The following is a 27,590-nucleotide window of genomic DNA, read 5'->3' as shown; positions in this document are numbered from 1 at the left end:
TCCCGTTTTTAAAACATGTCTCCGCCCAGATCTCCCTTCTCCGCGATCGCGAAAAAGGGCCTCGCAATCGCGAAGGCCAATCCTCAAACTGACCTCTGCCCCTAGACGGAGCACCACTAAATGGCACCACTAAACTGACCTCAGTGGTGCCTCACTTGGGGGTAGAGGTCAGCTCATGAGGGGTCAGCCTAGCAGGCCCATGCAGTTAGCACCACCGCCTGCTCGGAGTGCTCCAGCACAACCTTATTTCAGTGCAATTCCAGAGAGTACTTACCACCCACCAGCTATTCAAGGCTTCTCTAGTGGGTATTCATGCCATCAAGATTAGACTTCAGGTCAGCAGTCCACCATTTTGAGGGGTTGTTTCGAGTGCGGGGATCTTGGCCAAGTGAAGAGGTTTTGTCCCAGACTTCGGAGCAAGGCTGAACAACAGGACTATCAGCCTATGCTTACCGCACCAGCTACCACACCGCCCGCCTGCCCGGCTAGAGGCATAGGGCAGGTGGTCAGGGGTGGTTCTAGAGTTGGAGTCCAGTCAGGTGGTACACCGGCTAGATTCTATGTTATCCCTGCCAGGCCAGAGGCAATCACTTCTGATACAGTAATCACATGTACTATTTCTGTTTGCCGGAGGGATGCCTCGATATTATTTGATCCAGGGTCTACATACTCCTATGTTTCTTCTTTATTTGCTCCTTATTTGGATGCGTCATGCGAGTCATTGAGTGTTCATGTATATATGTCCATTCCGGTGGGTGATTATGTTATTGTGGATTGGGTCTACCAGTCCTGCGTGGTGACTTTCTGTGGATATGAAACCTGAGAGGATCTTCTATTGCTCGATATGGTTGATTTTGAGGTTATATTGGGCATGGACTGGTTGTCCCCGTACCATGCCATTCTTGATTTATATGCCAAGACTGTCAACTTGGCAATGCCTGGGTCGCCCAGATTAGAGTGGAGAGGTTCGTCTGTCGGTACTTCCAGCCGAGTTATTTCTTTCTTGAAGGCTCGACATATGGTCGAGAAGGGTTGTTTGGCTTACTTGGCTTTTGTTCGAGATACTACTGCAGAGATTCCCACGTTAGATTCAGTGCCGGTGGTTCGAGAGTTTTCCGATGTATTTCCTGCTGATCTATAAGGTATGCTGCCAGATCGGGATATCGATTTCGGCATTGATTTGGTGCCGAGCACCCAACCTATTTTTACTTCGCCTTATCATATGGCTCCCAAGGAGCTTAGAGAGCTAAAGGAGCAGCTTCAAGAGTTGCTTGAGAAGGGGTTCATTAGACCTAGTGTGTCGCCTTGGGGCGCACTAGTGTTGTTTGTGAAGAAGAAGGGTGGGAGTATGCGGATGTGCATTGATTACCGTCAGTTGAACAAATTCATTATTAAGAAAAAATACACACTGCCGCGTATTGATGATTTGTTTGACTAGTTGCATGGTACCAGGGTGTTCTCTAAGATCGACTTGAGATCTGGTTATCATCAGCTAAAGATTTGTGCTTCGGATATTTCGAAGACAACTTTCCAGACTAGATATGGTCACTATGAGTTTTTGGTGATGTCCTTCGGTTTGACTAATGCACTGGTGGCGTTCATGGAATTGATGAACCGAGTGTTCAGGACGTATCTTGATTCATTTGTCATTGTCTTCATTGATGACATATTGATCTACTCGCGTAGTATAGAGGAGCATGAGCAACATATAAGATTAGTGCTTCAAACCTTGTGGGAATATAAGCTTTATGCTAAGTTCTCCAAGTGTGAGTTATGATTGGATTCTGTGGCCTTCTTGGGGCATGTGGTATCAGGTGGGGGCATTAAGGTAGATTCTAGGAAGATTGAGGCAGTTCAGGGTTGGCCTTGTCCTACCACATCGACCGAGATCAGGAGTTTCTTGGGGTTAACAGGGTATTATCGTTGGTTCGTGGTGCGTTTCTCGTCTATTGCAGCGCCCTTGACTAGATTGACCTAGAAGAGTGCTCTGCTCAGATGGTCCGACGATTTCTAGGCGAGCTTTCAGAAGATCAAGTCGGTTTTGACCACAACACCAATTTTAGTGTTGTCTTCCGGTTCAGGGATGTATACTGTGTATTGCGACACTTCACACGTTGGACTGGGTTGTGTATTGATGCATGAGGGGCGAGTTATTGCTTATGCTTCACGTCAGCTGAAGCCCAGCGATAGGAATTACCCCATGCATGATTTGGAGTTGGCCGCGATAAATCATGCTCTTAAGATCTTGAAGCATTATCTTTATGGGGTGTCCTGTGAGGTTAACGCCGATCGTCACAACTTGCAGCATTTGTTCAAGCAGAGGGATCTAAATTTGAGGCAGCGCAGGTGGCTTGAGTTACTAAAGGACTATGATATTACCATCCTTTATCATCCAGGCAAGGCGAATTTGGTTGCGGATACCTTGAGCAGAAAGGTCAAGAGTATGGGTAGTTTGGCATTCATTCTAGTAGAGGAGAGACCTTTGGCTTTGGACATTCAGTCATTAGCTATAAGACTTGTGAGGTTGGATATTTCAGAGCCCAGTCATATTCTTGCATGTGTCGTGGCTCAGTCTTCGTTACATGAGTGGATCAAGGCTCGTCAGTTCGATGATCCACACTTGTTGGTTCTCAAAGAGACGGTACTATATGGTGGTGCCAAGGAGGTTGCTATTGGTGAGGATGGTGTTCTGCGACTCCAGGGTCGCCTATGTGTTCCTAATATTGATGGCTTGAGAGAGAAAATTCTAGATAGAGGTGCACAGTTCTCGGTATTTTATTCATCCAGGGGCTACAAAGATTTATCGCGACCTGAGGCAGCATTATTGGTGGCGGCGAATGAAGAAGGACATAGTCGAGTATGTGGTGAGATGTCTAAACTTCCAATATGTCAAGTATGAGCACTAGAGGCCAGGTGGCCTACTCCAACAGATGATTATACCAGAATGGACGTGGGAGCGCATCACTATGGACTTCATTGTTGGGTTGTCGCGGACGTTGAGGAAGTTAGATGTCGTGTGGGTCATTGTCGACAGGTTGACCAAGTCGGCACATTTTATTCCGATTGTGACTACTTACTCCTCAAAGAGGTTGGCCCAGATTTACATTCAGGAGATTATTCGGTTGCATGGTGTTCCTGTCTCTATCATATCAGATAGAGTCCCTCAGTTTACTTCGCATTTCTAGAGCGCAGTATAGAGTGAGTTGGGTACCCGAGTAGAGCTCATCACAACTTTTCATCCGCAGACCGACGGACAGTCGGAGCGGACAGTTCAGATTCTGGAGGCTATGCTCATAGCATGTGTCATTAACTTTGGAGGTTAGTGGGATCGATTCTTGCCCTTGTCTGAGTTTGCTTACAATATAAGTTATTAGTCCAGCATCGAGATGGCCCAATTTGAGGCTTTATATGGTCGGCGATGTCGTTCACCCATCAGATGGTTTGAGCCTCGCGAGGAAATATTATATGGTACTGATTTATTGAAAGATGCCTTGGAGAAGGTAAAGTTGATTCAGGAGTGACTTCACACAGCACAGTCCAGACAAAAGAGTTACATGGATCAGAAAGCGTGTGATTTATCATTTATGGTGCGCGAGAAGGTTCTCTTGAAATTTTCGCTGATGAAGGGAATCATGAGGTTCGGGAAGAAGGGCAAGTCGAGCCCAAGGTTCATTGGCCCATCTGAGGTGTTGAGGCGACTTGGGGAGATTGCTTATGAGCTTGCTTTGCCTCCTAGTCTATCGGGAGTTCATACGATCTTCCATGTGTCTATGCTCCGAAGGTATCGTGCCGACAGGTTGCACGTGCTAGATTACAACACTATTCAGGTAGATGAGAGTTTGGATTATGAAGAGGAGCCAGTTTCCATTGTAGACAGGCAGGTTCGAAGTTGAGGTCCAAGATTATTGCTGTAGTGAAGATCCAGTGGAGGGGTCAACCAGTCGAGGAAGCGATTTGGGAGGCCTAGGAGGACATGAGGAGCACATACCCACACTTTTTCATCACTCTAGGTATGATTCTAGACTCGTTCGAGGACGAACATTTGTTTAAGAGGTGGAGAATGTAACGACTCTGTAACGACCCGACTTGTTGTTTTAAGAATTAACACTCCGTTCAATGACTTAAGGTCTCGAGCAGCTTTGTAATATATATTATAACCCGCGTGTGTGGTCGAATTTGATTTTTGGAAGATTCAGAATTTAATTTAAAAGATCAATTCTCATTTTTGAAGCTTAAATAGAAAGAGTTGACCGGAGAGTTGACTTTTGAGCAAACGACTTCGGAATGAAATTTTGTTGATGTAAATAGTTTCGTATAGTGATTTCGGACCTAGGAGTATGTTCAGATTTAAATTTGGAAGTCCGTAGTATAATTCGACGCATTTTGGCAAAAGTTAGAAAATAGAAGATTTTTAAAAAGTTTGATCGAAGGTTGAATTTTTTATAACGAGGTCGGATTTCGATTCTGGAAATTGAAACAGCTCCATTACATCATTTATGACTTGTGTGCAAAATTTGAAGTCATTCCGAATTGATTTGATACGTTTCGGCGCAAAATATAGAAGTTGAAAGATTTGAAAACTCATAATTCGATTCGATACGCGATTCATAATTTCGGCATTGTTTGACATAGTTTAAAGCCTCGAGTAAGTTTGTATTGTATTTTGGGAAGTGTTGTTATAATTGGTTACGGTCCCGAGGGCCTCGGGTGGATTTTGGGAGCTTAACGGATCAATTCGGACTTGAAAAAAAGTTGTTGGAATTTCTGGGCAGCAGCTGATGCTTTCACTTCTGCGGAAGTTTCATCGCAGAAGCAAGTAAATCGTCGCATAAACGACTGGAAAGGGAGATGGACAGAGGCTGCCTTGAACTCACAGAAGCGGATATTTCTGTGCACCAGCGCGATCGCAAAAGCGCAAGTAAGAACGCAGAAGCAAAGTTGGCAGCTTGCTGGTTTTCTCGCAGAAGCATGAACAGTGCTCGCAGAAGCGTGAACAGTACTCGCAGAAGTGGAGGCAGCGCAGAAGCATGAACAGTGCTCGCAGAAGCGAGCTCGCAGGCACGCAAATCCACCCGCAGGTGCGAAACTAGGCAGAAACATAACGACCAAAAATCAGTCACTTTGCCATTTCGATTGAAATTTTGGAGCTCGGTTTTTGGGCAATTTTGTAGGAGTTCTTCATGATTTTGACTTGGGTAAGTGTCCTATATCTGAAAGTGATTATATTTTATAAATCCATGGTTATATTCATCATTTAATTCGGATTTAAATGGAAGAAAACAAGATTTTTGGAAAAGTTTTTAAGAATGAAAATTTAAGATTTGGAAGTCGAGTTGTTATCGGAATTTGATAAAATTGGTATGGTTGAACTCGTATCGGAATGTGTGTCCGAATTTCATGAAAATTATGTCGGGTTCCGAGAGGCGCGCCCCATGTTGACTTTGGTTGACTTTTTAGAATAAAAAATTTAAGTCGATGTTTTGTTATCCAGAATTATTTTCGGTAAATTTTAATGAAGTTATACAATTAATTTGGATAGATATGAGCTATCCGGAGGTCAATTCAAGCAAGAAGGCAATTTTGAAATATCGGCATAACTTCAAAAGGGTAAGTATCCTGTCTAACCTTGAGTGGGGGAATTACCTCTTAGGCATCGAGTCTTATATGTTATTTGTGAAATGTGAAAAGTCGTGTAAGCGAGGTGACGAGTACGTACTCGGGCTTATATGTGCAAATTTTATTAAGTTAAATCATAGGAATTATTGTGTAGTAAATTAGATAATTATTGGCATTTATTAAATCATCTATTTGCCATGTCTCAATCCTTGTTTGTTGAATTTATTTTTATATAACAATTTGATGTGATTTCTACTAGAATATTTATGTAAATTCCGTGAGTTTGGTGATTTGATATTTCCTGGAAATAATTATATTATGGATTTTTCATCTACAAATAATTAATGAAATAAGTTTAAACCGAGGCATTATATAATTATCAAAAATTTGAATTAATGAAGGTGTTGCCCTATACTGAGTATTTTCCATCTCTGTTGTTATTTTGAGGTGTTATACACATTCTGTGGAGTCTTGGGCTATTTGTTGTGAAATTAATTGATTTTTTTATATATTTGGAATTAGTTGTGGCCATTGGACAAATTGTGATATGAATTGATTTTGTTATGTTGCCGTGATAATATTCTGTGTAAATTGTTGTGCTATTTGAGTTATTATTTTTAGGATATAAGTGTGGCTATATGAGCGATAAGGGTGTCTATTGATATTGTCACAGTGGAGGGATAAGGGAGGCTATTATAGGAGTGATAAGGGTGGCTATTGTCAGGGATGATACATGATGATGTGGAATTATTGTGTTCGTAAGTTTTATGTGATGATGTGGGGTTATTACATTGGTAATTTTCATGTGATGTTGTGATTTTTCTTGTGTTTATTTTTATATCTTGTGCAATTTGTCTTGTTGTTGGTAAATTGATAATAGGCTGATCTATGTTGAAATTGGGAGCATGTGGCTATTGCCAGGTGGATTATGAAATGAAATGTGGCACGACGTGTCGTGAGTAAACAAAATGATGATATTGGCACGTGAGTTGTCCGTACGGTTATGATAGAGAAATTGGCCTGGAAATATAAAAGTGGGCTGAGACCCGTATTTTATAATTTTTAAATGAGGTGTCACAGGGTGACTTTTATTCGAAAGATAATTATTTGAAAGAATTATATTTGAAATATATTTATTTGAAGGAATTATATTTGAAAGAGATTTATTTGAAGGAATTATATTTGAAAGATATTTATTTGAAGGAATTATATTTGAAAGAGATTTATTTGAAAGATATTTATTTGAAGGGAGTATATTCGAAATATATTTATTGGAAAGTATTATATCCTGAAGATTATTATTTGTAAAACATATAGGCGAAAGATTTATATTTGAAGGACTTGATTAATTGGTTGTACTTGTATTCATTATTTGTTGAGCAATATTAATGGTGTTCTTGTTGCCCTGCTGTGTATATCATTGGTTGATTAGTGTTGCCATCATTGTTATTGTTTTCTATTATTTTTGTATACTATATTGCACAGGTTATTAGACTAGTGAGTGTCTTGACTGTACCTCGTCACTACCCCACTAAGGTTAGTCTTGATACTTACTTGGTACCGACCGTGGTGTACTCATACTACACTTCTACATATTTTTGTGCAGAGCCAGGTATTGGAGCTATCAGACTCGGACAGAGTTAAAGTGTGATCGCAAGGATTCAAGGTAGAGCTGCTTGATCGTCGTAGTCCCTTGAAGTCTTTTCATTTTATTGTACTGTTAATTATTAATCAAACAGTATTGAGTATTTGATCCTTGAGATAATTTTATGTATTCAGTTAGAGTTCGAACTCAGTATTACCAGTCTTGAGAGGTTGTTATATTTGTAATTATTTCCAATGTTGGTTTATATATATAGAAAAAATGGCTTGAATTGTTATAAAATCGGTTTACCTAGTCTTAGAGACTAAGTGCCATTACGACGCCTGTGGCGGGATTTTGGATCATGACAGACTCGACCGATGGTTTTGCTTTCTAGGTCCATGTTCCCCTAATTAAGACTCCATGTATGTGCCTTTACCGTTTTATGACTTGTGGGGATGGTTGGTGTAGGTTTAAACGGGTTCGGATTAAAATCGGAACACTTAGTTTCTTAATAAGTAGCCTATAATGGTTAAGTTTTACTTGAGTCAACGTTTTGAGTAAATGACCTCGGAACCAGGATTTGACAGTCCCAACAGGTTCGTATGATGATTTTGTACTTGGGCGTGTGTTCGGATCGGGTTTCTGATGACACGGGAGCATTTCGACACTCAATACTGAGAGTTGGCGCATTGAAGGTTTTTCAAGTTCTTTAAGTTTGGTTTGGAGAGTATTTTGGTGTTATCGAGGTACGTTTGGGATTTCAAACCTGAGAATAGTTATGTATGTTTATTTGTGACTTGCACGCAAAATTTGGTGTCATTCCGAGTAGTTTAAATATGATTCGGCGAGTTCGGAGTAAGTTGGAAAAACTTAAAGTTCATAAGTTGATTTGATTTGGTTTTGGGGTGCGATTCTTAGTTTTGATATTGTTTTACACATTACGAGGGTTCGAGCAAGTCCGTTCTATGTTTATGAACTTGTTGGTATGTTTGGTCGAGGCCCCGGAGCCCCCATGTAGGATTCGAAGGTTCGACGGAGCTTGATTTCTCTTTGGAGAAGAGCTGAAGGGGCTGGCATCTGGTGCGCTCACACCTGCGGTGGGGATGGCCGCAGGTGCGGCGTATTGTTCGTAGAAGCAAAAAGTAGGGGAATCAGCAAGGTCCGAAGATGAAGGGTCCGTAAATGCGGAGAGAGGTAGCCTTGCCATGGTCATAGGTGCACGAGGTGAGCCGCAAAAGCGGGCTTGCAGATGAGGGACATGGCCACAGGTGCGACCAGTTGTAGGTCGTACGTGTTCCGCATATGCTGACAAGCGACCACAGGAGCGGCCCCGCAGAAGCGGCGATTCTTCCGTAGGTGCGAAAATCGCTAGGGCGGTAAGGGTGCATTTATATCAGACTTAGGTTCTTTTTCTCTCATTTTCACTTAGGGTGATCGATTCTGGAGCTCTTGGAGAGGGATATTTCACCTATCATCGTGAGGTAAGTAATTACTACTTAATGTGAGTTTAATACGCGGATTTTGGGTAGATTCCTAATATGTAAATTGTAAAAATTATGGGTTTAGTTGAAAAATCTAAGTTTTTGATAAAATGGGATTTAACCACAAAAATGATTATGGAATTGAGTAAAAATTATATATTTGGGTTCGTGAGGTCATGGGTAACATTTATCTTCGAGAATTTCCGGAATCCGGGCACGTGGGCCCGGGGGTAAATTTTAGGAATCTTCTAATTTGGGTTGGGTAATTACTCTAATATCTAAATTATGAACTTTTGAGTATATATTGATTAAATTATATAATATTTGACTAGTTTCGGATTGTTTGGCATCGATTTGGGGATTTTAGAGCGGATTAGTGGACCGCAAGTGAGCTTGGGAACGAGGTAAGTCTCTTGCCTAACCTTGCAAGAGAGAACTTATCCGCTTAGGCATATTATTGTTGTGTGTTACTTGTGTGGGGAGTTACATATGCACGAGGTGACGAGAGTCCATGCGTAGCTATATTCCAAGATATGTCCAGGTAGATTTAGACTCTCATCATGCTTTTAATTGTACTGTTGTGCTTATCATACGTATTAATTGTCTGGGGATTTAAATTTGCAATTATCGACTTAGCCTATTACTTCGGAAAATTGGGGAATACTTTATAAACTATGAAAATCCAAGTCTTCTCGTCTCACAAGTACTTCCGCGATCGAGGTAAATTTCTCTACTCTAATGGGATCGGGTCGTTCGTCTCGGCAGTATGATTACATCCCTCTTATGGGATCGGGCCCCGGCAGTATGCTTACACCACTCTTATGGGATCGGACCGTTTGCCTCGACAGTATGATGGTAACATTATTCTTATGGGATCGGGGCATTCGCCTCGATAGTACTGAGTACCACTATTCTTATGGGATCGGGTCGTTCGCCTCGGTAACTTTGTGCTTAACAATCGAAGCGGGTTCCAGTTTGGGTATAATTGAGTTGGCGCCTTCACGGCCAGTTATAAGATGTTGGTTATATGATACAGACTCATGTTGTATCTATTGTAGTTGCTTTTATTTGTTTCATTGATACCTGTTGTATGCTCACCATGTCTACTTTATGCACTTTTATTATTATTATTGACCTCTATTAAAAGTATTAAGTCGACCCCTCGTCACTACTTCTTCGAGGTTAGACTAGATATTTACTGGGTAAGCGTTATTTTTCGTACTCACGCTACACTTCTGTACTGATGTGCGGGTACTAAGACAGGTTCCACCACTGGTCACGCGGGGGCGTAGCCGATTATCTACGTAGACTTAGTAGTGAGCTACTTGCCTTGCTACGATCCACAACACCGGAGTCTCCTTCTACCTTATTTACTATTCTTGTCTACTACTTTCGGATAATAGTTTTAGTAGTTTTGTATATTCTCTAGATTGCTCATGTACTTGTGACGCCGGATTTTGGGATAGCACTTATGTACTATTGTACTTGTCATTTCTATCACCGCAGAGTGTGTACTTATTATGCTAGTATTTTGTTTAAACGGATTTGTCACTGTTGCATGAATTATAGTTTAATGTGTTCTCTAAAAAAGGAAAACTTTCGTATTAAAAATTGTTAAAAAGGGGTAAATAAATTGTAATTACACTTATGGGCTTGCCTAATGGCGGCGTTAGGTGCAGTCTCGACCTATGGCGGATTTGGGTCGTGACACCTTTATCCAATTCTAATTATACATTTAAGTAATTAAACTTGGGTGAAAATAATACAAGTAATGCATGGTAAAGTCCTACGTCTACTCGGACATAAGCATGATTTTAGCTACATACGGACTTTCGTCAGATCGGCGTACGAAGCACCCATAATTATTAGCAAATAACTATTTAAAACACCTACGAGGATAGTTCCCTCTTACAAGGTTAAGAAAGAGACTTACCTCGTTTATAAGTCCTTTTCCCGGTTCACAAATCACATTTATAGCCTCAAATCGGTACCGAGCAATCCGAAACTAGACAAAGGTTGCACAAACTAATCAATATATACTCAAAAGTTCATGATTTAACTATTAGAGTAATTACCCAAATTAATTTGGAAGGTTTCTAAAATTCACCCCAGACCCACGCACCCGGATTTCAAATATTTTCGTAAATAAATGTTACCCATAACCTTACGAACACAAATATAAAATTTCTACTCAATTCCATATTCATTTTCGTGGTATAATCCCAAATTTTATCAAAACCTAGATTTTTCAACAAAATCCTAAAATTCCCATAATTTACATGTTAGAATCTACCCATAATATATGTATTAAACTTATATTGGGTAGGAATTACTTACCTTATGATGCTAATTAAAACAAACCCCTCCAAGAGCTCCAAAATAGGTCAAGGGAAATGAGAATGAGAGAAATGACCTAAGTCCCGTTTTTAAAACAAGTCTCTGCCTAGGTCTCCCTTCTTCATGATCGTGAAAAGGGCCTTGCGATCATGATGGCCAAATTTCCCAGGTTCTGAAAAAGCCCTTCGCGAATGTGACTAGGTCCCCACGTTCTCGAAGGCCAGCCCAGGCCCTCTCTCCTTCTACGTGAACACGAACCTTCCAATGCGAACGCAAAGGCCACATGTCCTAAACCTTCACGAACGTGACCTTTTGATCGTGAACGCAAAGAAAAAAATGCCTATCCCCTAATTCCTTCTCCGCAAACGCGATACCACCTCCGGGTTTGCGAAGAAGGAAATTAGAACCAGCATATCAGCAATTTCAGACTAAACTTCGGGTGGTCCGAAACTTACTCGAGCCATCTAGGACCCCGTTCAACTGTACCAACAAGTCTATAAATATAATAAGGACCTGATCGAACACTCGGAACACATAAAATAATATCAAAACTAAGAATTGCACCCCAAAACCAAATTAATCAACTTACGCATCGAATCATACTTAGACAACTTGGAATGACGCCAAATTTTGCGCACAAGTCATAAATCCCCATACGGACTTATTCCTAAGATCAAAACCCGAACGGATATCGTTAACACCAAAGTCTACTTCAAAATAAATGTAAAGAACTTGAAAACCTTCAATGAGCCAACTTTCAACATTAGGTGTCGAAACGCTCCCGGATCACCAAAACCTCGATTCGAACATACACCCAAGTTCAAAATCATCATACAAACCTATTAGAACCATCAAATCCTGGTTCTTAGGTCGTTTACTCAAAGTGTTGACTCAAGTCAAACTTAGCTATCGTAGGCCACTATTAAGGAACTAAGTGTTCTGATTTCAACCCGAACCCTTCCAAGACCAAACCATCCAATACCGTAAGTCATATAATAGTAAAAGCATATACGAGGAGTCGTAATTAGGGAAACGAGGATTAAGAAATCAAAACTACTGATCGGATCGTTATAGTTGACTTTTGCTTAGGTGCAAGTGAGTGTGTGTCTGTAGTGCTTGGAACTGCTTCAACACTGCCAACTTCATTTATATCTGCATTGCTGGCTTCAATAGCTGCTGGAAATTCACAGCATCTTCACCTATTTCTGAAACCTCTTCACTTGCTTCATTACCACTTGCCTCAAAAGGTTCCTCAGTGCTACTATTATCAACTATATCAAATTGCAAGTTCATAGTATCAAGGGAGCTCTACAAGGGCACATGGCTTAATGCAAATTCATTATCTAATGTATGTTCCCCTCCAATATTAGTTGGAGAAGAGTGCTTTGTAAATGAAAAATGTGTTCTTTGAATATAATATCTTTGCAGGCAAAGAAGCAATTAGTGGACAAATCCATTAGCTTATAACCCTTTTGTGTTTTTGCATACCCTAGAAATATTGTCACGACCCAAACTAATCCTGTCGTAATAGAGCCTATCGTTGTACTAGGCAAGCCGAACTTTCCAAGACTCTTTCAAAATTTTAAGAGAAGTGAATTAAAATATTTAAAATATCCGGAGTTTTTCATAAATACGGGGTAAACCCAAATCAAAACATAAGTGCAGAAAAACAGCCCGACATCGGGGTGTCACTAGTCATGAGCATCTACTACAATTTGTCTAACAATATCAAGGCTAACTCAGCCTGGAAAGTAGCTAAATACAACTAAAGAAAGATAAGAGGGAGAAGGGCAGGGGCTACGATTGCCAAACAGCTACCTTGCTATCCCCGAAAAAATTTGCAAACAAAATAATCAACAACCATTACCGTGCCCAGCTACACCTCGATCTGCACACAAGGTGTAGGGAGTAACGTGAGTACGCCAACTCAGTAAGTAACAATAATAAATAAAGACTGAGCAGTAGTGACAAGCAATAAAGCATATCAAGTGCATATCACAAAATTCAGTAAAGTACAACATGCTTTAAAAATTAGTGTTTGAATCAAATCATCTCGTTTAAACCCGGTTCCAGTAAAACAAATCATTTAAATATATTTTTTTCAACAGTTTTTCAAACAAAGGCTCGATGCAAAGGTGAGAAAAATTGATGATATCATAAACAACCTCTCGGGCAAAGCATCACTCATATACAACCTCTCGCGCAAACCTCGCAGTCACTCGTGCCACTCGGGCATACCTCAATATCACTCTTGCCACTCGGGCATACCTCACCATCACTCTTGCCACTCGGGCATACCTCACAATCACTCATGCCTCACAGTCACTCAGCAATCGACACTTGCACTCAGTAGGTACATGCGCTCACTGGGGAGTGTACAGACTCCGGAGGGGCTCCTTCAGCCCAAGCCTTGTATCAAGCCAAATCATGGCATAAATCACTCAGGCCCTTGGCCTATATCAAACATGTTGCGGTCTGCAGACCGATACCATAAATATCCTCACAAATCAGGCCCTCGGCCTCACTCAGTCATAAACCTCTCAAGCCACTCGGGCATTTCAGTAAAAACAGGGCATTCGACCAAAAACAATATTTATATGCATCAAAATAGAGTCATAAAATTGAGTTATGTAGTAAACAAGTATAACCATGACTGCGTATAGATTTTCAATCGAAAACTGTGAGAGGATAGTAAGAAAAGGCCCCTAAGGGTCCAAACAGCACTGGCACAAGGCCCAAACATGGCATTCAGCCCAATTTATAGAAACTCTTTCTAAAACATATAAGTATCATATAATTTCCATAAAATATGCAACTTTACAGTTGCTACGGGACGGACCAAGTCACAATCCCCAATAGTGCACGCCCACACGCTTGTCACTTAGTATGTGCGTCACCTCAAAATAGTAGAATGATACAAAAATCCGGGGTTTTATACCCTCAGGACTAGATTTACAATCGTTACTTACCTTAAACCGATCAAATCCCTACTCTGCGATGCTCTTGCCTCTCGACTCGGCCTCCAAATACTCCGAATCTATTCAAAATCAGTACAATTCCATCAATATACGCTAATGGAATGAATTCCACAAGAAAAGCTATAAAATTAGACCAAAACCCGAAATTGGCTCAAACCCGGCCCCCGGGCCCACATCTCGAAATCCGACAAAATTTACAAAACAATAAAGCCCATTCACTCACGAGTCTAACCATACCAAATTCATCAAAATCCTACATCGTTTGGTCCTTCAAATCCTTAAATTATTTCTTCAAAAATCCCAAGCCCTAACCCCTCATTTTCACTAATTACATGATTAAACAACGAGAAATCACCATATATACGAGTATTAGGGCTCAAGCAACTTACCTCACTGATAGCCCTTGAATCACCCTTCAAAATTCACTCCAAAAGCTCCAAAAACCGACTTAAAAATGGTGGAAATGAACCAAATTCGCGAAGGGTTCTATTTATAGTTTCTGCCCAGACTTTTCGCACTTGTGAAAAATATCACGCTTCTGCACCACCGCACCTGCGAAAAATCCATCGCATGTGCGGAACTCACTCAGGAACCCAGGTTCCGCATCTGCGGTCCAAACCCCCGCGCCTGCGAAGGCACTCCTGCACATTTCCTTCAGCTTCTGCGAAGCCTGCCCAACGCCCTCCTTTCTGCATCTGCGCCCCAGGTCTCGCACCTGCGGGCTCGCAAATGCGGCCAATTCTTCGCACCTGCGCATCCTGCGTATCCCAGCACTGCCCGCTCCTGCGGACTCCCCTTGCGCACCAGGACCTCGCACATGCGACTCCTCCTTCCGCAGGTGCGGAAATAGCAGTAGCAGCAGCTTCAGCTGTATTTTCCAACTTCGACAAATCCGTTAACCACCCGGAATCACTCTGAGGCCCTTGGGACCTTAACAAAAAATGCCAACAAGTCATATATCAACATACAAACTTATTTGAACCTTCAAATCACTCAAAATAACATCCAAACATCAAATTACCCTTTGATTCAAGCCTAAGAACTTCTAAATTTCTAAATTCGGCAACTGATGCCGAAATCAACCAAACCACGTCCGAATGACCTCAAATTTTGTACACACGTCACAAATGACACTACGAACCTACTCCAACTTCCTAAATTCCATTTCGACCCCGATATCAAATTTTTCACTGCCGACCGAAATCCTTAATTTCCAACTTTGGCCAATTCAAGCTTAATTCCACTCCGGACCTCCAAATCACATTCCGGGTGCGCTCCTATGTCCAAAATAACCTAACGAAGCTAATGGAACCATCAGAATTCCAATCTGAGGTCAAATGCTAAAAAGTCAAACTTGGTCAACTCTCCCAATTTAAAGCTTCAACAATGAAATTCTTTCTTCCAATTCGATTCTAAAATTACCTGGAAACTAAAACCGACTATTCACACAAGTCAAAGTACACCATACGGAGCTACTCATGCCCTCAAACAATCGAGCAAAGTGCAAATGTTCAAAACGACCGATCGAGTCATTACAAATATAGTTGCCCTTGCTCGAGTTGAGAATTTGTCTTCATTAACTAGGCTAGTGGCATAGCAAAGATATACAAACACCTTAAGATGAGACAATGAGGGTATTTTTTTTATGTAGGACTTCATATGGAGTTTTGTCACTCAGTAATGAAGTAGGCAGCCTATTTATCACATGCATAACTATCTTGATGCATTCACCCCAGAACTTTGTAGGAATACTTGCTTGAAATTTTAATGTCCTAGCTGTATCCAAGATATGTCTGTATTTTCTCTCCATTATCCCATTTTGTTGTAGAGTATACACACAACTGCTTTGGTGGATTATTCCATAAGTATCAAATAATTCTGCACTATGTTTGTTAAAGAACTATGTTCCATTATCTGTTCTAATTACTTAAACTCTAGATTAAAATTGTGTTTGGAACATTAAAAGAAACTTTCTCACCACAACATCAATATCACTGTTCCACTGAAGCAAATGTACCCAAGTGTACATTAAATTATCATCAACAATAGTTAGAAAAAATATTTTCTATCATTAATTGGGAACTTGCAGGGTCCCCAAACATCCATATGGAAGAGAGATAAAGAATTTTCACTTCTAGTTAAACTTATAGGAAAAACTAGTCTATTCTGCTTAGCCAAAGGGCATACAGGGCAGTCATTGTTTAGAACTATATCTACAGTTTTATTATGAAAGAAATTCATATTCTTTATAGTATTAACTGAGATATGTCCTAGTCTTCTGTGCCACAAGGTTCTATCTTCTACATCACCCTGTGTAGTTGTAGCTGAAGCAAACTTCCTTATTCCTTTGACAAATTTCTCCCAAGTCTCCTCTAAACTCATTCTTTAATATATATAGACCGCCTCTTTCTCTACCAATTTCTCTCATTTTGCCATTGTAGAGATCCTAAAATAAATAAAAATCAGGAAAGAAGTATACTAAGCATGATAACTGCCTATTTAGCTTTGAAATTGACATAAGATTGAACCTGAATTTCAGGCACAAACAGAACGTCATCCATTTTCATCTCATCAAGGATGGCAGCCTCTCCAAAGTGTGTTATACTAGATTTTTCTCATGTAGGCAAGTGTACTTGATCATTATCACAACCACTTACCTTAGTCTTAGTTTTCAATATGCCTAAATCACTAGCAATGTGGTGTGTGTCTCCATAGTCAATTATCTATTCTTTACAAGAAAAGTTTGCCATTAAAGAGGTTGCAAAACCTGCCATGTTAACCTAATGTCCAGAGGTCACAACGGATGTTTCCTTCATCCTGATGTGTTGGTTTATCATTTTCAGAACCACTAGTAACAATATTTGCAGCATATGATTTCTTATTTTTGAAGTCAACTGGATAGATAACTAGATTGTAGCAGTTTTGCTTTGAGTGGCCAGACTTGTTGTAGTAGTCACATTTCACAAAGGGATTCCTTTCTTTATATTATTTTCCTCTATTATTTTTCATTGTAAGTTGTCCTCTACCTGTTTGCATAGCAGCAGGATCACCTTTGTTTATCAAAGTTGGATATGGACTGGAGTTTTGACTCCCATCCTCAATTATTAGGGCATAGGCTTGATTCAGTGTTGGCTATGTAGATTTCATTATAATATGACGTCTTGTCTGATCATAGGTCTCATTGAGACCACTTAAGAACTACATCAGTTGTTGTTGTTGACATTCAATTTTGTTCCTGCTTTCTTCTAAATTATCTCCTTGAGCTTCTAAATCATTGATATTTAAATGCATTAATTTATATATTTTTTAAAACTATAATTACTATTATCTTCATTTTTGTTATCATTATTATTGGACCATTATAATTTGTTATTGCAAAACAAAAATTATTCACTTGCACATTTACTCTCGCTTTAAAATCAGTTAAACAATATTTCATTTTTAAAATATCGTTCTTCTTAAAATTGCATAAATTTTTACTCTTATTTTTGTAAGCATATAACCAAGCATTTTTTAGAGACACGGCATTCACTAAGTTTGGTGGATCGTTTTAAATACAATCTTATGTACTCGATTTTAATATTGTGTGATATGTAACACCATAGAAACTCAATTTTGCGTTTCTTACTTTCTTATGTATTATTTCATAATTTGATAGTAGAATTTTAGTGGCTCAAGATTTAAAATAGGAAGAGTCTTATCCCAAAATGACCAAAAGATTTGCCTAACGTCTACTTTCTGATTTTTTTTTCTTAGTTGTTTATTTTTTTTATTTATCGTTGTGTTTTTAATTATTTTCTATTCTTCTTATTCAAATCCCTACATTTATTCTCCTAATATATTTTCCAGCAGATCATTCCTCAAATTCCTCTCGTAATCTCATATTTTCCATAATAAATATTTAGACATTGCACTTCATTGCCAACGTCTCTCCCTCTTTTTTTCTTATTTCATTACTTTAATTCTTTATATAATATTGTATAAGGTTAAAATCGGGCCCACCCGATTTTACTATTTGACCGAGGCTGGGAGATTACATCGAAGGATGACATTGTAACGGAACAGACTAAATCACGAGGACTAGGTACCGAGTTTAGAACCAAGGTGCATGTCGAGTTCGAGGCTAGTAGCGATCGAAGCCAAACGAGACATACATCGAGCAAGATCAAAGATAGCACAATAACAGAAAGGCGAGATATCCGTGACTGGTCGAAGATCACAACGTAAATCTCGATGATTGCTCGAGGATCATGGCGTAAATCGCGGAACGGATCAAATCAGAAACGGTTAATTAGCTAATCATGGGATTTTCTTCTGTAATTAGAGTTATACCATAAGTAGAACTCATCTACTATATAAAGGGGAGTATTAACCATTTGTAAGACAGGTTGTTCTCGCATAAAAAAGGCAATATAACGCTCTCTCTTTAACTTATACCTTCTTGTTCATCATCTTTCTTTATTTTTAATTGCTTTGGTACCAATCAGTTCGAGGGCACCTTAGCTCGAGGGTTGAATTCCGTTTCAATACTGGTTTTTTTAAATTTATAGCTCATTTTTGTCATTAATTTTATATTTATCAATTGGTATTAAGTGAAATCATGTGTCCTTAGAACCATATTATAAGTTTAATTGTTATTAAATTTTAAGGGTAAACAGTTTGGCGCCCACCGTGGGGCTAAGGATAATAGTGGTTGCTTAATACTAAATTCGATAACACACACTACTTTACACTTGTTCTTGTAAGAAACTTTATTTTCAAGATAAACATGTCAAACTCACAAGCAACGCCTACACATGATGACAACAACCTTGGATTTCACGGGAAAAATGACAACATAGCCACCCTAGGAAGCGAGGTGTCTCAGGCCGACCTCGAGAGAGCACCAATTGCAAATCTCGTCGATGTCACTTCACACATCGCCCTAAATGCAAATTTGGGTATTGAGCCCGAAGGTAGTATACACAGGTAAGTTCGATCAGGTGGTCGAGGTACGCAGGGCGGAGAAGATGGTGGAGTTAGCATCCAATTGATATTTGAAATGTTACACGCTCAATAGGCCGATATAGCACAACTACAAAATCAACACCGAACACCGAGTAGGATCAAACCAGAAGTCATTTAAAGGATCGAGCATGTGTCGGAAAGATTGAATGCCAACGAATCGGGGACTGACCCCGCCATTATGAAAATGTTTGAGGAGCTCACTAAACGGATTGAATCAGGAGAAAAGAAAATTAAGGCAAATGACAAGAAAGTAGAGACATATAATTCCTGGATTGACCAAATACCGGGGGCACCGCCGATTTTAAATGGTATGGATTCAAAGAAATTCATACAGAAGCCTTTCCCTCCAAGTGCAGCTCCGAAACCCATTCCAAAAAACTTTCGAATGCCAGAAATTCCTAAGTATAATGGGACCACCGACCCTAATGATCATGTCACTTCTTATACATGAGCAATAAAAGGGAATGACTTGGAAGACGATGATATTGAGTCTGTTTTACTGAAGAAATTTGGAGAAACCTTGTCGAAAGGAGAAATGATATGATACCATAATTTGCCACATAATTCCATCGATTCCTTCGCTATGCTTGCAGACTCCTTCGTAAAGGCACATGCCGGAGCGATAAAGGTTGCAACTAGGAAGTCAGACCTCTTCAAGGTGAAATAAAAAGACAACGAAATGTTGAGGGAATTCGTATCTCGATTTCAGATGGAACGCATGGAACTATCATCGGTCACAGATGATTGGGCCGTTCAAACTCAGGGTTTGAATGAATGCAATGCGGTGGCATCACGACAGCTAAAACATAATTTAATTGAATATCCGGCGGTAACCTGGGTCGATGTACCTAATCGGTACCAGTCAAAGATCAGGGTCGAGGATGATCAGTTGGGGACCACTTCCAGTTCCGTTTATCCAAACAGGCTCGTCAGCAGAACTTAAAGGGATATTGACAGAGAACCCCGGTCGAACAGAGATCGATATCAACCATACGAAGCAGATCGTAGAACAATGGCCCAGGACACAATCTCATCCAAAATGATCGAGGACAAATCTCTCGAGGGCTCATGAGAAAAAGTGGTTTCGATAAACATGCTGATCCCATAGAAGCACCACGATTATCAGAATACAACTTCAGCATCGATGCATCAAATACTGTGTCAGCCATCGGAAGAATCAAAGATACTAGATGGCCCAGACCCCTACAAATTGATCCATCACAAAGAAACCCCAATCAAATATGCAAATACCATGGTACACATGGTCATAGAACCGAAGACTGCAGATAACTAAGGGAGGAGGTGGCCCGTCTATTCAACGAGGGTCACCTTCGAGAATTCTTAAGCGACCGAGCTAAGAACCATTTCAAATACAAGGATGCAAACAGGAAAAACGAGCAGGAAGAACCATAGCACGTGATTCATATGATTGTTGGCGGGGTCGATATTCCACAAGGGCCCGTGTTCAAACGCACTAAAGTATCAATCACCAGGGAAAAATGAACTCTAGACTATGTGCCAGAAGGCACTTTATCATTCAATGATGAGGAAGCAGAAGGGATCTCACAACCCCACAATCATGCTTTGGTAATCTTTATCGTTATGAATAAAATTCAGGTTAAACGTGTTTTAATTGATCCAGGAAGTTCGGCCAATATTATTCGATCTAGGGTCATGGAGCAGCTCGGCCTACAAAATCAGATCGTACCCACAACTAGGATTCTCAATGGCTTCAACATAGTGAGTGAAACACCTAAAGGTGAAATCACCCTACCAGTAAATGTAGCCGAAACTATTCAAGAAACAAAGTTCCATGTGATCGAGGGTGATATGATATACAACGCACTGCTCGAAAGACCCTAGATTCATAACATGAGGGCGGTCCCCTCAACCCTTCACCAAATGTTGAAGTTCCCAACACAAGATGGAGTAAAAATGGTGTATGGGGAATAGCATGCTACAAAAGAGATGTTCGCAATCGACGAAGTAATACCGGTATCGGCGCTTTCTTCAACAAAGGGATCGGAGTCCAAAGGAGAACAGGAAGCTAACTAGCAAGCACAGCCACTAGCCTTGACTCAGTCGGAGAAGCAGGAAACGGACGAGGGCAATGAATACTGGATCCCTCGATCCTTCATAATCCCCTAGGATTCCGATGCCACCAAATCGACAGTCGAAGAGCTGGAGCAAGTCATACTAATCGAGTATCTACCCGATCGAAAGGTATACCTGGATACGGGGTTAACCCTCGAACTTAGGGAAAAACTCATTAAATTTTTTATCAATAATATGAATTGTTTTGCTTGGTCCCACCTAGATATAACAGGAATTTTTCCGGAGATCACAATACATCGACTGATCTTGGACCCGAAGTTCCACCTGGTAAAACAAAAGAGAAGGCCTCAGTTCGAGGTAAAACATGCATTCATTAAGGATGAGGTAACCAAACTTCTCAAAATAGGATCCATTCGGGAAGTAAAATATCCCGAATAGTTAGCAAACGTAGTCGTAGTCCCTAAAAAGGGAAATAAACTTAGAATGTGCGTAGACTATAAAGATTTAAATAAAGCATGTCCTAAAGACTCTTTTCCTTTGCCGAATAACAATCACATGGCCGAATAACAATCACACGGTCGGCCACGAGATCCTTAGTTTTCTTGATGCCTACTCCGAGTACAATCAAATACAAATGAACCCGGAAGATCAGGAAAAGACTTTGTTCATCACTAAGTACGGCACATATTGTTATAATGTAATGTCGTTTGGACTTAAAAATGATGGTGCCACTTATCAACGCTTAGTAAATAGAATGTTCGAAGAACAAATAGGTAAATCAATGGAGGTTTATATTAATGATATGCTAGTTAAGTCCCTGCGAGCAGAGGACCATTTTACACATTTGCAGGAGACCTTCGATATACTGAGGAAATACAATATGAAATTCAACCCGGAGAAATGTGCATTTGGTTTCGGCTCGGGCAAATTTCTCGGCTTTATGGTATCAAATCGGGGGATCGAAATCAACATTCGATAAAATCAAGGCAATCGAAGATATCACAGCCTTGGACAATGTTAAGGCCGTACAAAGATTAACATAGTGCATAGACGCCCTAGGCCGATTCATATCAAGGTCTTTAGATAGAAGTCACAGGTTCTTCTCATTGCTCAAAAAGAAGAACAATTTTGCATAGACCCCTGAATGCCAACAAGTATTGGAAGAATTAAAGTGATACCTCTCGAGCCCTCCACTGCTTCATACAAAATTGTTCCAATGAAGCAGTGACCGACTCTACTTGTACTTAGTAGTCTCGAAAATTGCGGTAAGTGGGGTCCTAGTTTGAGAATAGCAAGGTACGCAATTTCCTTTTTACTATGTTAGTCAAACTTTAGTTGAGGTCAAGACTCGGTACCCACACTTAGAAAAATTAGCGCTTTCCCTAATAAGCGCCTCTAGGAAATTAAAACCATATTTTCAGTGTCACCCGATCTGCGTGGTGACTACTTATCCTCTTTGCAATATTTTGCATAAGCTCGAACTTTCGGGCCGATTGGCCAAATGGGTCGTCAAAGTCAGTGGGTACGATATCGAGTACCGACCCCGAACGGCCATCAAGCCTCGAATCTTAGCGGACTTTGTGGCTGACTTTGTGCCAACCCTCGTACCCAAGGTCGAAAAGGAACTATTAATAAAGTCGGGTACATCATCGGGGGTGTGGACCCTCTTCACAGACGGAGCTTCGAACGTGAAGGGGTCCGGGTTAGGCATCATTTTGAAGCCACCCACGGGTAATACAATTAGACAAGCTATCAAAACTTCCAAGTTAACTAACAATGAGGTCGAGTATGAGGCCATGATTGTAGGTCTTGAGCTAGCTAAAGGTTTGGGAGAAGAAGTCATCAAGGCCATATGTGACTCCATGCTTGTGGTAAACTAGGTCAACAGAACCTTCGAGAAGATTGAATGCAGAGATACTTGGAAAATCTATAGGTGACTCTACATCGGTTTAAAGAATGGACCCTACAGCATGTGCCTCAAGAACAAAACAGTGAGGTCGATGCCCCCCAAATTTGGGGTCATCAGTCGAAGATGGCGAGATTAGCTCAGGGACTGCCGTACAACTTTCAAGGTCAGTAATCGAAAAAGGCCATGCCGAAATCAACTCCACAAGTCAGACATGGGATTGGAGGAACAAATATATCGAAAACCTAAAGAACGGAAAGCTTTCATCGGATCCTAGGGAATCAAGGACTCTACGTACAAAGGTCGCACGATTCAGATTGGCTGAAGACGGAACACTATATAGAAGAATGTTCGATGGACCATTGGAAATATGTTTGGGACCGGGAGATACCGACTACGTCCTTCGAGAAATCCACGAGGGCACCTGTGGAAATCATTCTGGTGTCGAATCATTGGTTCACAAAGTCATCAGACCAGTATACTATTGGGCCGATATGGAAAAGGATATAAAAGAGTTCATTCGAAAGTGCGACAAATGTCAAAAGTATGCGCCGATGATTCACCAACCCGGAGAGCAACTCCACTCAGTCTTATCCCCATGGCCATTCATGAAATGGGTAATGGATAGCGTCGGCCCCTACAATCGGCCCCAGGTAAAGTTAAATTTATTTTGTTTATGACTGACTATTTCTCTAAGTGGGTTGAAGCACGGGCTTTTGAGAAAATCTGAGAGAAAGAGGTCATAGATTTCATCTAGACCACATTATATACCGATTCAGGATGCCTGTCGAGATCGTATGCGACAATGGAAAGCAATTCGTCGGAAGCAAAGTGAAAAAGTTTCTCGAAGATCACAAAATAAAAAGGATCCTGTCAACGCCATATCATCCTAGTGGGAACGGAGAGGCCAAATCGACAAACAAGACCATCATTCAAAATCTAAAGAAAATATTGAACGGCGCTAAGGGAAAATGGAGAGAAATATTCTTCGAAGTCCTTTGGGCGTATCGAACAACGTCCAAATCCAGTTGAAGTCGGGGAGCCTAGCGTCAGGTTTCGATATGCAACGGAAGAGTTAAATCATAAGGCTATGAATACAAGCCTCGAATTGCTAGATAAAAAATGGGAATCTGCCTTCGTTCGGATAGCCGCACAGAAATAACGGATCGAAAGGTACTACAATCAAAGAGCCAATCTTCGACACTTTAAAATCGGGGACTTGGTTCTTAGGAAGGTCACCCTCAATACTCGAGACCCAAACGAAGGAAAACTTGGCCTGAACTGGGAGGGACCGTATCAGGTCCTCGATATCATCGGCAAGGGATCCTACAAACTTGGCACGATGAACGGCAAATAATTACCAAACAATTAGAATATATCACTCCTTAAACGATATTAGTACTAAGGTATGACCTTCTCCATTTTCATTTATATTTCATACTAACCATTTGCAGGTGTTTAATCAAAGACATCGAAGGATTCTTCAAACACAAAGTACTTAGGTCTGAAAGCACGCATTGCATTCTTTTTCCCTTAGACCGGTTTTTGTCCCAAATGGGTTTTTCCGGCGAGGTTTTTAATGAGGCAACCATTGTTCGTGCTAACTTAGAGCAATTCAACAGTATCCGAGGCTTCTTTATAATCAAGCTCGAATATTGGGGGACATCACCCTCGGATAGGAAAATACTTTGTGTCGACATGGTCTCGATATGTAAATTTTGTAAGGGTCAAATGGTCGAACGAACCATGCCCGTGTAGATTACTCGACCCCTAATGGAAAACATGTATGCATGTTAATATATTGAAAAAAGTATTTTTTCCTTATCAGATAGTTCATGCCTTAGAGAAATTTTTACTTTACAATGCCATGCTTGCGATCTATTATGGAAACTGGCTTAAGGGCCAGTCACAACTAAAGTTCGAACAATTGACCCAGCACTTGGGGACCACCGTCAGAAAAATTGACATGATCGAATTATTAAAACCTCAAGATCGTAAGACCTTAAAAAGGCAACCCTCGATTTTATATGCCACGGCTACGGCCACCCCACTCGGGGATGGATACTTCGAACAAGTACGAAGTATAACAAGGGAACAAGCCCAAAAGGCGAGTCCCAAGACAAAGGCTACGTCCAAATTAACATGATTCGGAGACGTCCGATTTCCGTTATGAAACAGGCCTTCGAATATTTTCATAAACCGGTTAAAAAGGCTACCCTCGGCTGAATTACTAAATGTCTCGATAATATAGACCCTTGAAAAACCTAATGGGTACGTAATCGTTAGAACTCTCGAGCAAATCCCTTATTTATTTCTAAGGCACAACAAATTTTATAAGATCAAACAATAAACTTTTCAAGTCAAAAAGGGGAAGAAAGTCATTCTTTTTACTATGGTTGTGTCGGCCTAATTCAAGAGCCTAAAGGGCCATTTTATTTTTGAGTTCAGGAAATCATCCTCACTCAATTAAAACCTAAGGGTCACCCTACTCCGAGTTTGAGAAATTACTCACTCGATTATAAAAACTACACTAGTCTGGCTTCAATCAAATTGCCTAAACCTTGAACTTATGAACAAAATTTTCGTTAGGAATGAATGAAACAAAATTTTCACAAGGAAGAGAATGAAATAAAGGCAAGTCAGAAAGAGATCTTCATATATATGAGAATATTTACAAGATCCGATTAGTATCCTACACAAATAATCAACCGTAAAAAATCCTAAGGTTCCTAATTTTCTCCGGGGACAGCTTCTTCTCCATCGAGGTCCCCCCGCTCTCGGACCCGCTCTTGCTCTCGGCATCATCATCATCGGAGGCCAGCGCTCCAGCATTGGCTTCATGCTCTCTAGCCTTTATTATCTCGTCGGTAAGATCAAAACCTCGAGCGTGGATCTCCTCGAGGGTTTTCGTCCGAGATTGGCATTTGGAGAGTTCAACAATCCAATATGCTCGAGTTTGAGCGGTCTCGTCTGCCTCTCTCGCTTGGACTTGAGAGGCTTCAGCATCGGCTCGGTAGACCACGATCGCATCTGCCTCGGCTTTAGCTTTTTCAGCTTCAAATTTGGCCTTTGCAAGTTCGGAAGCCAACCGAGCTTTGAGCTCCTCTATTTTCTTTTCCTGAGACGAGATCTTCTCCTTCATGCCTCGAAGCTTACTTTTGGCCGATGACAATTGGGATAAAGCAGTCTCTTTTTCTGCAGCAAAACGGTCCATACCTTCTTTCCACCCCAAGGTCTCCGTCTTCATCATGTTGACCTCCTCGCGGAGCTGCTCGATCATCTCGACCTTCTGCTGCAGTTGTAAGATTGAAATATTAGCCACCGTTCCTGAATCGATCCCATGAGCTTTTAATATTTGTATTACCTGCTCGATCAGGTCGGTCTGATCTTGGTGAGCCTTGTCTAACTCAGCTCGAGGGTCCTTGGTCTCCTCTTCATTTTGCCCACAGAGAAGTCTAAGGGCATTTCTCTCCTCCATGAGCCCTCAAAGGTCTATCATACCATAAAATCGCTAAATCCCATAACCGATAAGAAGCCAACTCTACTGCCTCTGTATCACTAGCATGCATAACACGCAATGTACAATGAACCTGATCAATAAATGTTTGCGGGTCCTCCTTGGGGCTTGATCCGGTAAACACTGGAGGGTCTAGATTAATAAAATCACGAACTCCTGCACTAACCGGTTTATCAGCAGCACCGGTATTCTGCCTCTGAGCCTGAGCAGCTACTAAGCTACTCAACAACTGCACTGCACTGCGCATATCGTGGTCTGTAGTGCCAGACGGAGGAACTGGATGTACTGGGTGCCTCCTAATATCCTCTGGAGGAGACAGAGAGGTATGAGACGGCATCTCACTCTGAGGCTCACTTTGGCCTGCTATGGCTGGAGGCACCTGAATGTTACCCTCTCCTACAGCTGTATCAAGCCGTTTACTAATCGCTTGCTTCCTAGTCGAAGGCATCGCTAAAAGAAAACAAGGTGAATATTAGATATGAACACTTACGACTCAACTCTACGCACGATCTAGATTCAGGAAGAAGGTAACAACCCTAGATGTCACGTAGCCTCCTGATTATAAATGTGGCGCGCTACACATCCATAATCAAAACTCTACTAGACACGGCTCATAGACAACCCCTAGGACAGACTTGCTCTGATACCAAGTTTGTCACGACCCAACTGGAGGGTCATGACTAGCACCCGGGCCATACTTGCCGAGCACCAACGTACATTTTATCTAACCTTCCTTATTATCTTTAAGGGCCGACAAGATCAATATAAATGGTAGACATGGATCATGAACATCCAACAATGAAAGATAATGTCATGAACATACATAACATGGGACGACAAGACTGTCAAGAAACTATATATAAGGTACGAGCTACCATGAGTCGACACCTGTCTATGAGCCTCTAAAGGAACATAAGTTCTGTAACATTGCCAGAACAGGGGCCCGACATACCCATAATGTCTATAACAAAAATGCATACCAAGACCACGGCAAGTCCGAAGAAGGGATCTCGCCAATAACCGCTGAACTGGACAGCCTACTGTGGTGGGGGAGCTACGTCTACCCATCTATCAGGACCTGCAGCACGACATGCAGCGTCCACAAATA

The 27,590-nt window shown here is 40.9% G+C and overlaps 2 protein-coding genes across 2 annotated transcripts; one reads left to right on the top strand and one right to left on the bottom strand.

The window, feature by feature from the left end:
- Window positions 1-2,083: 2,083 nt before the first annotated feature.
- Window positions 2,084-2,899, top strand: LOC138908487 (uncharacterized). Its single transcript, XM_070199160.1, has one exon. It carries the CDS (start codon window positions 2,084-2,086, stop codon window positions 2,897-2,899), a length of 816 nt encoding a protein of 271 aa, XP_070055261.1.
- A 9,266-nt stretch (window positions 2,900-12,165) lies between these two features.
- LOC138908481 (uncharacterized) lies at window positions 12,166-26,443 on the bottom strand. Its single transcript, XM_070199154.1, has 2 exons — window positions 25,955-26,443; window positions 12,166-12,327 (listed from the first exon to the last, which is right to left on the bottom strand). The coding sequence occupies exons 1-2, from the start codon at window positions 26,441-26,443 to the stop codon at window positions 12,166-12,168; spliced, it is 651 nt and encodes a 216-aa protein (XP_070055255.1).
- Between the last annotated feature and the right edge of the window lie 1,147 nt (window positions 26,444-27,590).

This window comes from Nicotiana tomentosiformis, chromosome 1, assembly GCF_000390325.3.
Source record: "Nicotiana tomentosiformis chromosome 1, ASM39032v3, whole genome shotgun sequence".
NCBI classification, from domain to species: Eukaryota; Viridiplantae; Streptophyta; class Magnoliopsida; order Solanales; family Solanaceae; genus Nicotiana; species Nicotiana tomentosiformis.
The sequence above is the reverse complement of the archived record's forward strand: the minus strand, read 5'-3'. Positions and strand labels throughout refer to the sequence as shown.